At 52.8% G+C, this 12,299-nt stretch overlaps 1 protein-coding gene across 1 annotated transcript in view; it reads right to left on the reverse strand.

Moving 5' to 3' along the window:
* ABLIM2 (actin binding LIM protein family member 2) overlaps nt 1–12,299 on the reverse strand; it is a 156,171-nt gene that overhangs the window by 97,671 nt on the left and 46,201 nt on the right. The window contains exons 3-4 of the mRNA XM_081229099.1: nt 7,559–7,742; nt 907–1,022 (exon numbers count right to left, since the gene is read on the reverse strand). Of these exons, the coding sequence (XP_081085225.1) occupies nt 907–1,022; nt 7,559–7,742 (300 nt within the window). The remainder of the gene's footprint in view (nt 1–906; nt 1,023–7,558; nt 7,743–12,299) is intronic.

The following is a 12,299-nucleotide window of genomic DNA, read 5'->3' on the forward strand; positions in this document are numbered from 1 at the left end:
CCCAAGGGATGAAGGCTTCGCCTCATTTCCCAGATAAAATTATTACCAGTCCCTGAAGCCAACACTCGGCTCCTGGGAGGACGTGCAGTCTCCTCTGTACAGACTTTCAGTGTCGCGGACAAGGAGGCGGGAGAGGACAGGAGAGTGAGGAGAGCCAGGGGCTGGCTCTGGAAGTCAATACAAACCCCTCCTATGTCCCAGGACACGTGGCTCTGGCACTGGGGACACCACAGCCACCTTGCACACAGGGTGGGCTCTGAACACCCCGTTTCTGCAGTGGGAGCCTGGTGGGAGCAGTCTTGGGTCGCTGGGCTCCCTCCCCGTCCCTGTGTCCCATCTCTGGTCCCGGAAGAGCCACCCACAGGGAAAGACCAGTGCCTTTCTGCTCCCGCCTCGCTCTCCGCCCCACATCCACAAGCTCCTGACATGCCCCTGATACTGGTTCTTTTTCACTAACAACCTCCTTCTTCATTCAAGAAGCATGTATTGAGCACCCACTGCATATGCACCCTGGCCCAGCTCCCAGGGGTCGGAGCAGATAATCCAAGAGCCCCAGACCACAGGAGCCCAGAGGTCACTGTTCTCCTAATGGCTCTCCCAAAGGGCTCCCAGATGCTCTGGAAATAACTGTGGGGGGCTGAGTGTGGGTGCTGGAGGGAGAGGGCCAGAAGGAGGCCAGAAGGCTTCCTGGAGGAGGTGGGCTAGAGCCGGGCTGAAAGATGGAGGAGAGGGCACAGGTTGAGCAAAGGCTTAGAGGCAGGAGTACCCCAGAGACGCCTGGCCTTGGTTCCCTTCGTTGTGTTCATCCACAGTTATTCACTTCCACTACTTCTGGTCCCAGTGTTGTCAGGCTTGCCACCCAGCACTGCCAAGCCCCCTCCACCACGCCGCTCTGCGTCCACTTACTCCAGAGGCCCTGGGACAGGGGCACGCTGCTGCCTGCTGATGTGGGCAGGGAGCACTTCTGGCACATGCATTCCTTGCCGTTGAAGGTCACTCGGTCCCCAGGCGGGAAGGGCAACCTGAAATAAGACAGCGCATTACCAGCCAGGACCACCTCCTGGCTCTTCTCCTGGGTGGGGGGAGCCCCATCCTAGACACCATGCCGTCACCTCCCCAGGGACCATAGGCCCAGGACACTGGGTGTCTGCATGCAGGCGCTGCCGTGGCCCCGCTGGGTGACCTCAGGCTGGTCACTGACATTTTAGCCTTAGTTTCCCCGTCGGCACCGGCAGGCAGAATCACGGTGCAGTGGGCCGGAGCAGTGGGGGCCGGCCAGTGCTTGCACATGGCGATCAACTGGGCAGTCTCAGCCATTGGCCTCCTCCATCCAACCTTGCCTCCTCTGACCGCCCAGGATGCTTTGTCAGTTCAATCCTCATGGCAACAGCACCGTTTACTGAGCACCTACTAGGTGCCAGGCCAGGTTCTATGACAGATTCCTTAATGCCTGTCTCATCTATCACCTTTAAGATGCTTGCCCAGGTTGGTCTTTGCTTCATTTTTCTCTATGGGTGAGAAAATTGAAGTTCAGAGAGGATAGTTGACTTTTCCAAGGCCACAGGGCTGCTGCCTGTCAGAACCAGACTCAAACCAAGACCTGTCTGGCTCCAAAGCGCCGTGATTTGCCTACCTGTGTCTCTCAGAAAGCAGTGCTGCTATGCAAGACTGTATGCTGGATTCCGTCTTTAAAGTCTGGCATTTTGTTCATGGATTTTTTTTTTGCATTAATTTCAATTTTTAAAATATGACATTAAAGTATCATTTACCTTGATCATTTTTTTGGCCTCCCCTTAAACTCTGCATCCAAAGCGAGTAACCCACTGGCCGCACCCTAGTCCCAGCCCTGGGGCAAGGTGAAGTTATGGCCCTGGGCTGCCCAAGCGAGGCCGGTGGGGGCAGCAGAGCCAGCCCACCTGCTTCAGCCCCGGAACTTCCCCTCTGGTGACAGAGGTGGATCGGGTGCCTGCCTCTGGTGAGCTAGGGTCTGGCCACCTACTGCCACTGGGCCACTTCCTCCCCCAGTTCAGTCGGGCAAGAGAACCTGAGCCCTGCGGGCAGCAGTCTCTGAATTATCTGGACCAGGGCATGCCCCGTCCTCTGGCTTAAGCCTTTGTCGTGCCCCCTGCCTCCTTCGGGACTGGAAATGCCAGGCAAAGCCAGGTGCTCGACATGTCACTGTCAGTGAATGAATGAGCAAGTAAGTGAACACGTCAATAACTGAAGGTCCCCCTGGAGGCCTAGCTTAGCCGCCTTCCCCTGCAGGGCCTCCTCTCGGAGCCTGCCTGGGTCACGCCGGCTCCAGTCCAGCCCCGACTCTGCGACCAGAAGAGCTTTCTGACCCATGAGGCTGCCAAGCTTTGCCGTGAAAAAGCCCCGCCATGGCCTCCCACTTTGTGGGGCTGGCGTTCAGGGCCCTAGGTGGATTCAGCAGGTGTGTTCTTGGGCCCCAGCCAGCCAGTCTCGGCTCTTAGGGACCAAGGACATATATAAGCTGAGCTGGCCCCCATCCCAAGACTTGCAAGATGGTCCTGCCGCTCTCCATCCTTCAGCTGCCCTGGCAGCTATCTGACGCCGTGCACTGCATCATGCGTAGTTAGTGCTGGGGTCTACCTCTCTCCCGCTTGCTGTCTTGCAGCCGCCTTGGTAATGGCGGGTCTTGGGCCACAGCGGGTGTCCCTTGCCATCCCTGGATGCACTCAGAGAGAATCTCTGGCTGTGTAACCCAGAGCAAGCTGCTTAACCTCTCCGAGTTCCTGTTTCTCACTTGTAAAGTGGGACTAAGAACATCTGTGTCTCAGGGCTGTTGTTCATCCATCCATGCATCTGACCTATAGCATGGAAAGCTCTAGCATTATGCCTGGGGCCCAGGAGGGGCTGAATGAATGGTAGCTATTATTTTATTAATTCAACTTCATTGAAGTATATTTTGACAAATGTACACACTCATGTAACCAGGACCACAGTCATGGTATGGGACATTTTTGTCCACTGTAAAAAGCCTGCTGTGACCGTCCACACTCATCCCCCACCCCGGCCCCAGGCGGCTATGACCGGCATTCTGTCCCATGGATCAGACTTGATTTTCTGGAACTGCATATAAATGGAAATCACACAGTATGCAGTCTTTGATGTCTTGTTCTGCTGCATGTTTTTGAGATTCACTCACACGGCTGCACACACCATTGGTTTGTTCTTTTTGATTGTCAAATGCTGCTCCTTTGCACAGATGAGCTGTTCATGTCCAAGGACATTTGAATTCTTTCCAGTTTGGGACTGTTACAAATAAAGGTGCTAAGAACGTTTGCTGACAAGTCTGTGTGGACGTGTGCTTTTATTTCTCCTGGGTAAATACCTAGGAGTGGAATTGCTGGGCCATGTGCTAACTGTGTATCTAACTTTACAAGAAACTGCCAAACTGCTTTCTGTAGAGGTTGTACCACTTTGCCTTCCCACCAGAGACGTGTGACAGTTCCTTTCACTCTGTATCCTCACCAACACTTGACACTATCCATCTTCTTACTGTGAGTCATTCTAGAGGACATTGGATGGTATTTCAACAAGTTTTAATTGGAATTCCCTGATGACTAGTGATGTTAATTGTTTCATTTGTTTATTGGTCATTTACATACATTTTTGTGGAGTATCTGCTAAACTCCTTTGCACATTTTTTTTCTTTTTTTGCGGTACATGGACCTCTCACTGTTGTGGCCTCTCCCGTTGCAGAGCACAGGCTCCGGATGTGCAGGCTCAGTGGCCATGGCTCACGGGCCCAGCCGCTCCGCGGCATGTGGGATCCTCCCGCACCGGGGCACGAACCCATGTCCCCTGCATCAGCAGTTGGACTCTCAACCACTGCGCCACCAGGGAAGCCCCTTTGCTCATTTTTAATAGTTTTTTTGGTCTTCTTATTATTGAGTTGTAGAAGTTCTTTATATATTGTAGATACCTGTGTTTCACCAGATATATATCCTCTATTAAGCTGATGCCTTGCTTTTTCATTTTCTTGAGATCTTTTGATATTATTTTTCTTCACTTTTCTATAGTGCGGGTCTGCTGGCAACAAATCCTCTTAGCTTTTGTGTGTCTGCAAAAGTGTTTTGCTTTCATTTTGTGTATGTGACAGCTTTACTGACATTATTTTATTCACATGCTCTATAACATTCACATACCATTCAATGTGTGCAATTCAATGGTTTTTAGTGTATTCAGAGTTGTGAATACACAATCAAATCCCCGCAATCAATTTGAGGACATTTTTCATCACCCCAAAAAGAAATGCAATACCATTTGGCAGTCATGCCTTCATTTCTGAAAGTTTTTTTGTGGGGGAGGCTTGGTATAGAATTGTTTGATAGATTTTTTTCTTTCAGCTCTTTAAAGATGATGTTCTATCATCTTCTGGTGCACATTGTTTCAGATGAGAAGTCTGTAGTCATTCTTCTGTTCCATTTTACATACTGGGTTGCTTTGTTCCCCACTTACTGCTTTTAAGATTTTCTTCTTATTACTGTCACTCAGAAGTTTGATTATGATGAAGTTGGTAGGTTTTTGCTGTGTTTATTCTGCTTGGGATTCACTGAGATGAGTTTATAGTTTTCACCAAATTTGGACATTTTCCAGCCATTATTTCTTCAAAAATTTTCAGTCTTCCCTGCTCCCAATCTAGACAGAAAAATTTATATCCACAGATCGCTGAGTCTCTTTTCATATTTTTCAGTCCTTTTTCCTGTCATTGCTTTAGTTTGAATAGTTTCTATTGTTATGTTTTCAGGTTCACCCATCTTTTCCTCTATAATATATAATCTACTGCTAATTCCTTTCAGGGAATTTTTTATTTCAGAAATTTCAATTTTCATTTCTATAATTTCCATTTGGTTTCTTTTCATGTCTTCTATAATGCTCCTACTTATGTTCATGTTTTCCTCTGAATATTTAAATATATTTACATCAGCTGTTTTAAAGTCATCGTCTGCTAGTTTCACCATTGATCTCTTTTCTGGGTCTGTTGCTATTGACTGATTTTTCTTCCGGCCCTGGGTCACGTTTTCCAGCTTCTTCTTATGACCAGTCACATTTGATGGGTGTTGGACATTGTCAATTTTATGTTGTTGAGGGCTGGGTTTTCTTCTCTTTCTACAAAGAGTGTTATACTTTACTTTGGCAGGCAGTTAGCTCACTTGCAGACCAGCGTGATCTCTTTGAGGCTTGTTCTTGAACTTTGAGCAGGTTTATGCCTTCACTCTAGGGCAATTTCAGTTCCACTAATAAGGCATGATGCTTTTGGTGTCCCCACTGCATGCCTGGGTATTCCACAAGGATCTCCACCTGGCCAGAACTTGAATGTCTCCCAGCCCTGGGAATGTTTAGCTTACGGCAACCTGGTCATTTTTTGCCCAACCTTGTGAAATTTCCTGTCTACATGGCTCCGTATTTAGTCCAAGAGTCAAAGGCACCTCTATGCAGCTCTCCTGAGGTCTCGTTGTGCATAGCTCTCTCCCCTCTGCTATGCTGTTCTGCCTCTCACATCACTGTCTCTTAACTTGGGGAGGATGCCATGCCCTACTTGGTTCCCTTCTTGTCCTCTGGTTCAAGAAACAGCTTCCAGGCAGAAAGCTGGGTGGTCACAGGGGTCCCTTCATTCGTCTTCCTTCTGTTAGTCCTGAGCTGCCTGTGCCCCAGTATCCCAAAACAGTTGTTTTGTATATTTTTTCCAGTTTTCTAGTTTTTTATAGTGGGTGGATAAGTCCAGGCCCAGTGACTCCAGCACGACAGAGCTGTCAGCTATTATTTTTAAAATATAGGATTACAGAGGTGATCTTTCAAACCCACTGTGTTTATGTCACCCCTTGTCTCTAAGCTACGTGCACAGAAATCAAACATGCAGATTATCCTTGGGGGAACCTTGACCCACGCACAGTGCAATGACACACAGTGACTCTTCCGTTAGAAATGTCCCTTGTCATTGCTCCTTCCTGGCCCAGCACCTCCTCCCACCCCCACCCCCAACAAAAGCTTCCCTTTCCGCCTAGAGCACGTGCCACAACTACAGAAAACAGCGGTAACAACACTCAACAAGTCCCCTTTCAACTGGGTGTGGTGAGACAGAGAGAACAGACAGAGAATAAACTCTAGGGGTTTCATTCTTTGTTTTCTAGACAGAACATTCCCCCTGGGAGCAATGTGTCTGGGGCTGTGGTGGGTGGGAGGGAGGGAGGGAGTGGGGAGGCAGGATGTCCACGTGGGAGGGCTGCCTGCTGCTGCCCCCAAGCCCCAGAGGTGCAGGGCAGAGAGGGGAGCGGGTGTAGCCTTGCTGCCGGGGCTGAGGACCTCACTCTGTCTCTAGCGGCCATTCACTGGACACCTGCTCCATGCCAGGCGGCAGGAGAAGAGCCAGATCCAGTCCCTGCCCACGTGGTGCTCCCGTCAAGCAGCTCCGGGACACAGTGCTAGAGAAGGGTTGTAGGGCCCAGGATGCAGGGGGGCCGCGAGGAGGGAGAGGGAGGGGGCTGCTTTCCCAAGGGAGGCTAGGGGGAGGCAGCTCTTGCTGCACTGCTGTGTCCCCAAATGCTGCACCCGTAGGGTCTGGGCTAATGCAGCTCCAAGTCACCAGAGCCAGCCTGGGGCCTGGCCCACGTAGGTGCTTAGAAAAGCCTGGACAAACGAATGAATGAATGAACAAAGGAATGAAGGGACTGGAACAGACTGTGAAGCTCCTCTCAGCCAGGCTGGGAGGCTCAGACTTTCTCGTGGAGGCCAGGGGGGTGGCGCGGAGGAGTGACAGGCAGAAGGAAAACAGGGACCCCAGTGTGGAGGCCTTGGCAGGACTCCAGGCAGGTGAGTTCTGGGTCTGAGTAAGGCAGTGGCTGGGCAGATTTTGGAAGTTCATGGGGGGGACCTGGGAAGACGCCCATGCTTGGGGCTCGTGTGCCTGGTGGGTTGGGCGCCAGTGCCACCTATAGATCAGGGACTTGGGTAGAGAGAGGCGGGGTGCGCAGGTGGGATGTGCCAGGACAGTGGAGGAGAGGGGAGCGGCAGTGGGTGGGCACGGAGAGGCCAAAGTGTGGACACTGCAGGCACCAGTGTGAGAGGAGACAAGGTGGAGGCTGCGGATGGGAGAGGGCTGGTGGGGGAGGGCCGAGAAGGCACAGGCGGGGGGAAAGCACCTCCCCAGAAGCCGTCAGAGGCCTCGTGCTGGCAGCCTCAGAACCCACGGGCCTCTGCATCCCAGAAAGAGGGCTTGGTCCTGTGCTGCGGGCAAGGGGTGGGGGCCTGCAAGGTGTGCCTCGGAGCAGGGCCAGGGTCCACCTGCCATCCCTTGGCTGGGTCCCACCTCCCTCCCGGCCATATGAGACAATAGGAGGGAGGGAAGGAGGGAGGGAGGGAGGACGGAGGAGGGAGGAGAGAGGAGGGAGGGAGGAGGGAGGGAGGCAGGGAGGATGGATGGAGGAGTGAAGAGGGAGGGAGGGAGGAGGGAGGGAGGAGGGAGGAGAGAGGTGGGAGGAGGGGGAAGGAGGGAGGAGGGCTGGGGAGGAGTGGTTGCAGGTCCCGCACTCACCGGCAGACGGCACACACGAAGCAGCCGGGGTGGTAGGTCTTGCCCAGCGCCGACACCACCTCGCCCTCGATGAACTGGTCGCAGCTGAAGCAGCGGGTTCCGTACAGTCTCTGGTAGTCCTGGGTGCAGATGTACTCGCCCTGCCGCACGAAGAAGCCGCCCTCGGCCAAGTCACAGCCGCATTCTGGGGACACACGGGAGGGGCCGAGGTAGCAGGTGACCACCAGCTCCCCAGTCCCGACGGGCCCCAGGTGTATCCCTCACTACACACAGGCCTCGGTGCGAACTCAGGGTGGCTCGCTGAACCCTCGGGGGACCAGCCCCCAAGCACAGACTCCAGCTCCGGCCCCTCAGCCTGGAGATGAGTGGCTTTTCTTGTGGAGGCTTCTAGAAAGGGGCACGGACCCAGGATGAGAAGCAGGCTGTGCTGAGGGGCCAGCCCAGTGCCTCCTCGCCTCCTGAGCCCACCAGGGATGCAGTGCTGATGCCCCATGAGCCCCCCAAAACCCCGCTCCTCCAGGTGGGCTGTTCCCAGCAGGAAAATAACAGATGGGGGAGGCGGTTCACACCTGAGCACCTACTGCGTGCTAGGCCCTGTTCTGGGTGGGAGGATCCCCTGACCACAGTGAGGCTTCCTGACCCCCCTCCACCCATCTCCCCCAACATGGATGAGGTCAGACCCCCTGCAAAAGGGAGAGAGGCCGGGCACACTCGCACTGACCCTTAATATACCTCCTGCCCCAGGGAGGACCTGGGGGACCGTGCCAGGCGGAGGATGGAGTGCCTGCCCTCAGGACAGGCCCCAGGGCACATGGGAACCGGGCTTGGTTCCAGAGGGAGCAGCCTACGCGCCCAGTTGGCCCCAGCCCCGCCCTGCGGAGGCCCAGCCTGCCAGCCCGTCAGGGCGGAGTTTTGGGGGTTGCAGCCCCCCTAGCCAGAGCCTTGAAGTACCATGTAGCCCATCTTTGAATCAACGCCTAAAAATTTTCATCAAAACTTTAACTGATTGCAGAGGATGTACTTTCTGGTGAACTCTAAGTATTGGCATCTTTAAATTTAATTAGCAGATCGTAGATGCCGAAGCAAGACCACCGACCTCTGTTTAAAAAACCCAAAGACAGGCTCTGAGTAAAAGCAGGCATTTCACCTTGTTCCTCTTTTGCTAGGAAAGCCTATTTCCATCTCTTTCCCCACAGAACTGCATGCACATGTGACGTGTTTTAGAGATGGAAAGCGCCTATGGTTCTCTGCAACAAAAATCCCTCAGTCTACGTGGAAATTGATTTATTAGGAATTTCTTATGGTCACAAGGCTCTAAATATTTTTTTTTTTTTTTTTTTTTTTTTGCGGTACGCGGGCCTCTCACTGTTGTGGCCTCTCCCGTTGCGGAGCACAGGCTCCAGACGCGCAGGCTCAGCGGCCATGACTCACGGGCCCAGATGCTCCGCGGCATGTGGGATCTTCCCGGACCGGGGCATGAACCCATGTCCCCTGCATCGGCAGGCGGACTCTCAACCACTGCGCCACCAGGGAAGCCCGGCTCTAAATATTTAATAGCTTATTCTGGATAGGGTTGTTATGACAGCTACTAGTATAAAGCTATCAAAACAACACATACATTGTAAATTTTGGTAAATTATTATTACGTGGATAGAGGACAAGCTTTTCACAGTGCAGCTCTTGATGACACGGATGGTGGTGGTCGAGGGGAGTTCCTGGTGTCTGGTCAAGGGAGCCCCGACTTTTAAACTCCACCTTGGTTGGTGCCCTGGAGGATCGGAAGGCGAGGGCAGCCGAGCAGCCTTCCTCCACTGCAGGTGGCTTCTCAGGCTGGTCAGTTTGGGAACAGCATCTGTGGGAGTCTGAATCTCCAAGGGTCTTGGGGTCCCCGGGGGTCAGGTCTGCTTGGTCTGGTCAGCAGTGCCCTTTCAGCTCATGCACTGGTCAGTGCACATGACCAGGGACCTGGGGGATCCGGATGGCTCTGCCAGGTGGGACCCACTCAGCTCAGCTCCCACCCCTACACAGGGCGAGGCGGTGGGCCTCTCCCGGGTGTCCCTGTCCCCTCGCCTGGGCCACAGGGCTGCACGTGCTGTTCCCCGGTTACAGCCACCAGAGTGGTTGGAAATCCTTCCTTCCACATCGCCAAGGAGCTGTTGGCTCTTCGGACATAAAGCTGAGCAGCTGAAAGCCCAGACTCCAGGGCTGCCTGGGGGATGCAGGCTCCACTCGTGCACTATGCTATGTGCCCCTGGGCAAGTCCCTGATCTCTCTGGGCCCCCAAGTCCTCATCTAGGCCTACTCAGAGGTGAGAAGGGCAGCACAGAGGCACATCCTATGCTAGTGTGACATAAGTCCCAAGTCGTGCGGGGCCACCATCCAGGCCATCGTTTCACTGACGTCACTCACCCAAGGAGGCCCGAGGCCGGTGCCCAGCTCTAAATCCTTCTCTCACCCAGCCCGAGAGTGAAAACCCTTTGTTCAATCTTGTACCACAGGGCTTCCCTGGTGGTGCAGTGGTTAAGAATCCGCCTGCCAATGCAGGGGACACGGGTTCGAGCCCTGGTCCGGGAAGATCCCACATGCCGTGGACAACTAAGCCCGTGCACCACAACTACTGAGCCTGCACTCTAGAGCCCATGAGCCACAACTACTGAAGCCCGTGCGCCTAGAGCCCGTGCTCCACAACAAGAGAAGCCACTGCAATGAGAAGCCCGCGCCCCACAAGGAAGAGTAGGCCCCGCTCAACGCAACTGAAGAAAGCCTGCGTGCAGCAACAAAGACCCAACGCAGCCAAAATAAATACATTTATTTAAAAAAAGAAAATCTTGCACCACAGCGTAGGCCAAGCAGATGTACCCCGACTCGGGAAGAATAGGCTCCCTGAGGCCTCTGTAGGAGAATTAGTGTCTTTTTCAGTAAACGCAGCCTATAACAATTCAGCCCTTGAGTGATGGGCTGGTTCACGGACACCCCTAGATCTGGTACTTGGCTCATTTTCTTTCTTTTCTTTTTTTAAAGATTATTTATTTATTTATTTATTTAATTTATTTATTTTTGGCTGCGTCGGGTCTTAGTTGCGGCACACAGGATCTTCATTGAGCTGCGCAGGCTTCTCTCTAGTGGCGTGCGAGCTCCAGGGCTCATTTTCTAATCTTCTTAAAGATATGACGGTATTGACTGTTCCTCGAAGGAGAAAAATGTGAAGAGGGATATAGTGCCCCACTATAACCTGCATCTACATCACGGAGGCACCAGGAGACTGAATTAAAGCAGCTTTCCTGCCCCGAGAGACGGGCCCGGCCAATGCCACGTCCTCCCTGCCCCGCCCCAGTCATCTCTGCTACTGACCGGATTGTAGCTGCCTGGGTCCACTAAGGTCAGGGCCAGACAGTAAACCCAGACCTCTGCCTGCTAAAAATAAAGAGTCCAAATTCGTTAATAATTTTTAACGTCTTAATCAAGACAATATATTCTCCTTAAATTCCATCCGTCTATCCAAGCAGCCGAGACCCAATGAACGGCACCGAGCAGCTGTGGGTGACCCGGAGCAGCCCGCCCCCATCTTTGGCGGTCACTGTGGTCATTTCTGAGAAACGGTCGGGAGGGGGCGGGCCATGGTGGGAAGACAATCTGTACCACTTTCTGGAATACCCTTTGGCATCGACTCAAAGGAATGTGAAAACCGCTCCTACCCTTTGACCCAGTTGTCTCTCTCTGGGACTCTATCCCAAGGAACTGACCATGAACGTCCACAGAAGCTTTCTTGCATGGTGTTGGCTGCAGCATCACTACAGTATAATGTAGTAAATAAACGCTGGGCTTTAGAGACAGGCAGCCTGGGCATGAATGCTTCCTCCTGCTGCTTCCTGGCTGTGTGACCTGGGGCAAGTTACTTAACCTCTCTGAATCTCAGAGTCCTCATCTGTACCAAAGGGTTAACCATACTGATCGCTCATGGTTGTCACAATAAATCAGTGAGATGAGGCGTAGGAAACTGATTAGCCCAGTGCTGGGCTGGAATTGATGTAAACGTTTAACAGCTGAGGAATGGCTAAGTTTGCTGCAGGCCAGGCATCTGAAGCAATCTGGGTATATACTGAAATTGATGTTGAAGGATGTATGATAGGGAGAGGGCTTACACAGTCCCTTAAAGAGAACAGATCGGGACACAAAAGTAAATATACAACAGGACTTCAAATTGAAAAGACTCTTAAAAAGGAAAAGATTGGAAGGCTCTCTACCCAAATACGGACGGCAATTCCCCTGGGGTGGTCACCTGAGGGATGCTCTTGTACTGGTGGATGGGAACAGGAGAGAGTGATTGATGTTAAAACACAAAGCAGACCGAGAACCCCAGGGCCTTCCTGTGAGTTGGAGGGAGCTGGCTCAGGGCAGCGTGGTCACTGCCAGCTCAGGTCCTAACCTAACCTCTGCCTCAGATGCTCCATCTGGAAATAACAGGCCCACATCACCGGAGATGCCTTCCTGCCGTGACTTTCCACAATTCTGCCATGTGATCCTGTTTCCATACATGTCCCTGGAACGCAATTGTTTTGCCCCATTCCCTTGTCACCCCCAGTTGCTAAGACCAGCTCTGGGTGTGGCTCTTCATGGTCCCCATGGGGTTATGTCCTGCTGTTACCAAGTTACAGGCAGAGCTGGTGGCCTCTTCCCCCAACACACACACACACACACACACACACACACACACAGGCTTCCGTCCCTCCTGTTTCCTTCG

The sequence above is a fragment of the Mesoplodon bidens genome (assembly GCF_964165515.1).
Source record: "Mesoplodon bidens genome assembly, chromosome: 1".
In the NCBI taxonomy this organism is placed as follows: domain Eukaryota; kingdom Metazoa; phylum Chordata; class Mammalia; order Artiodactyla; family Ziphiidae; genus Mesoplodon; species Mesoplodon bidens.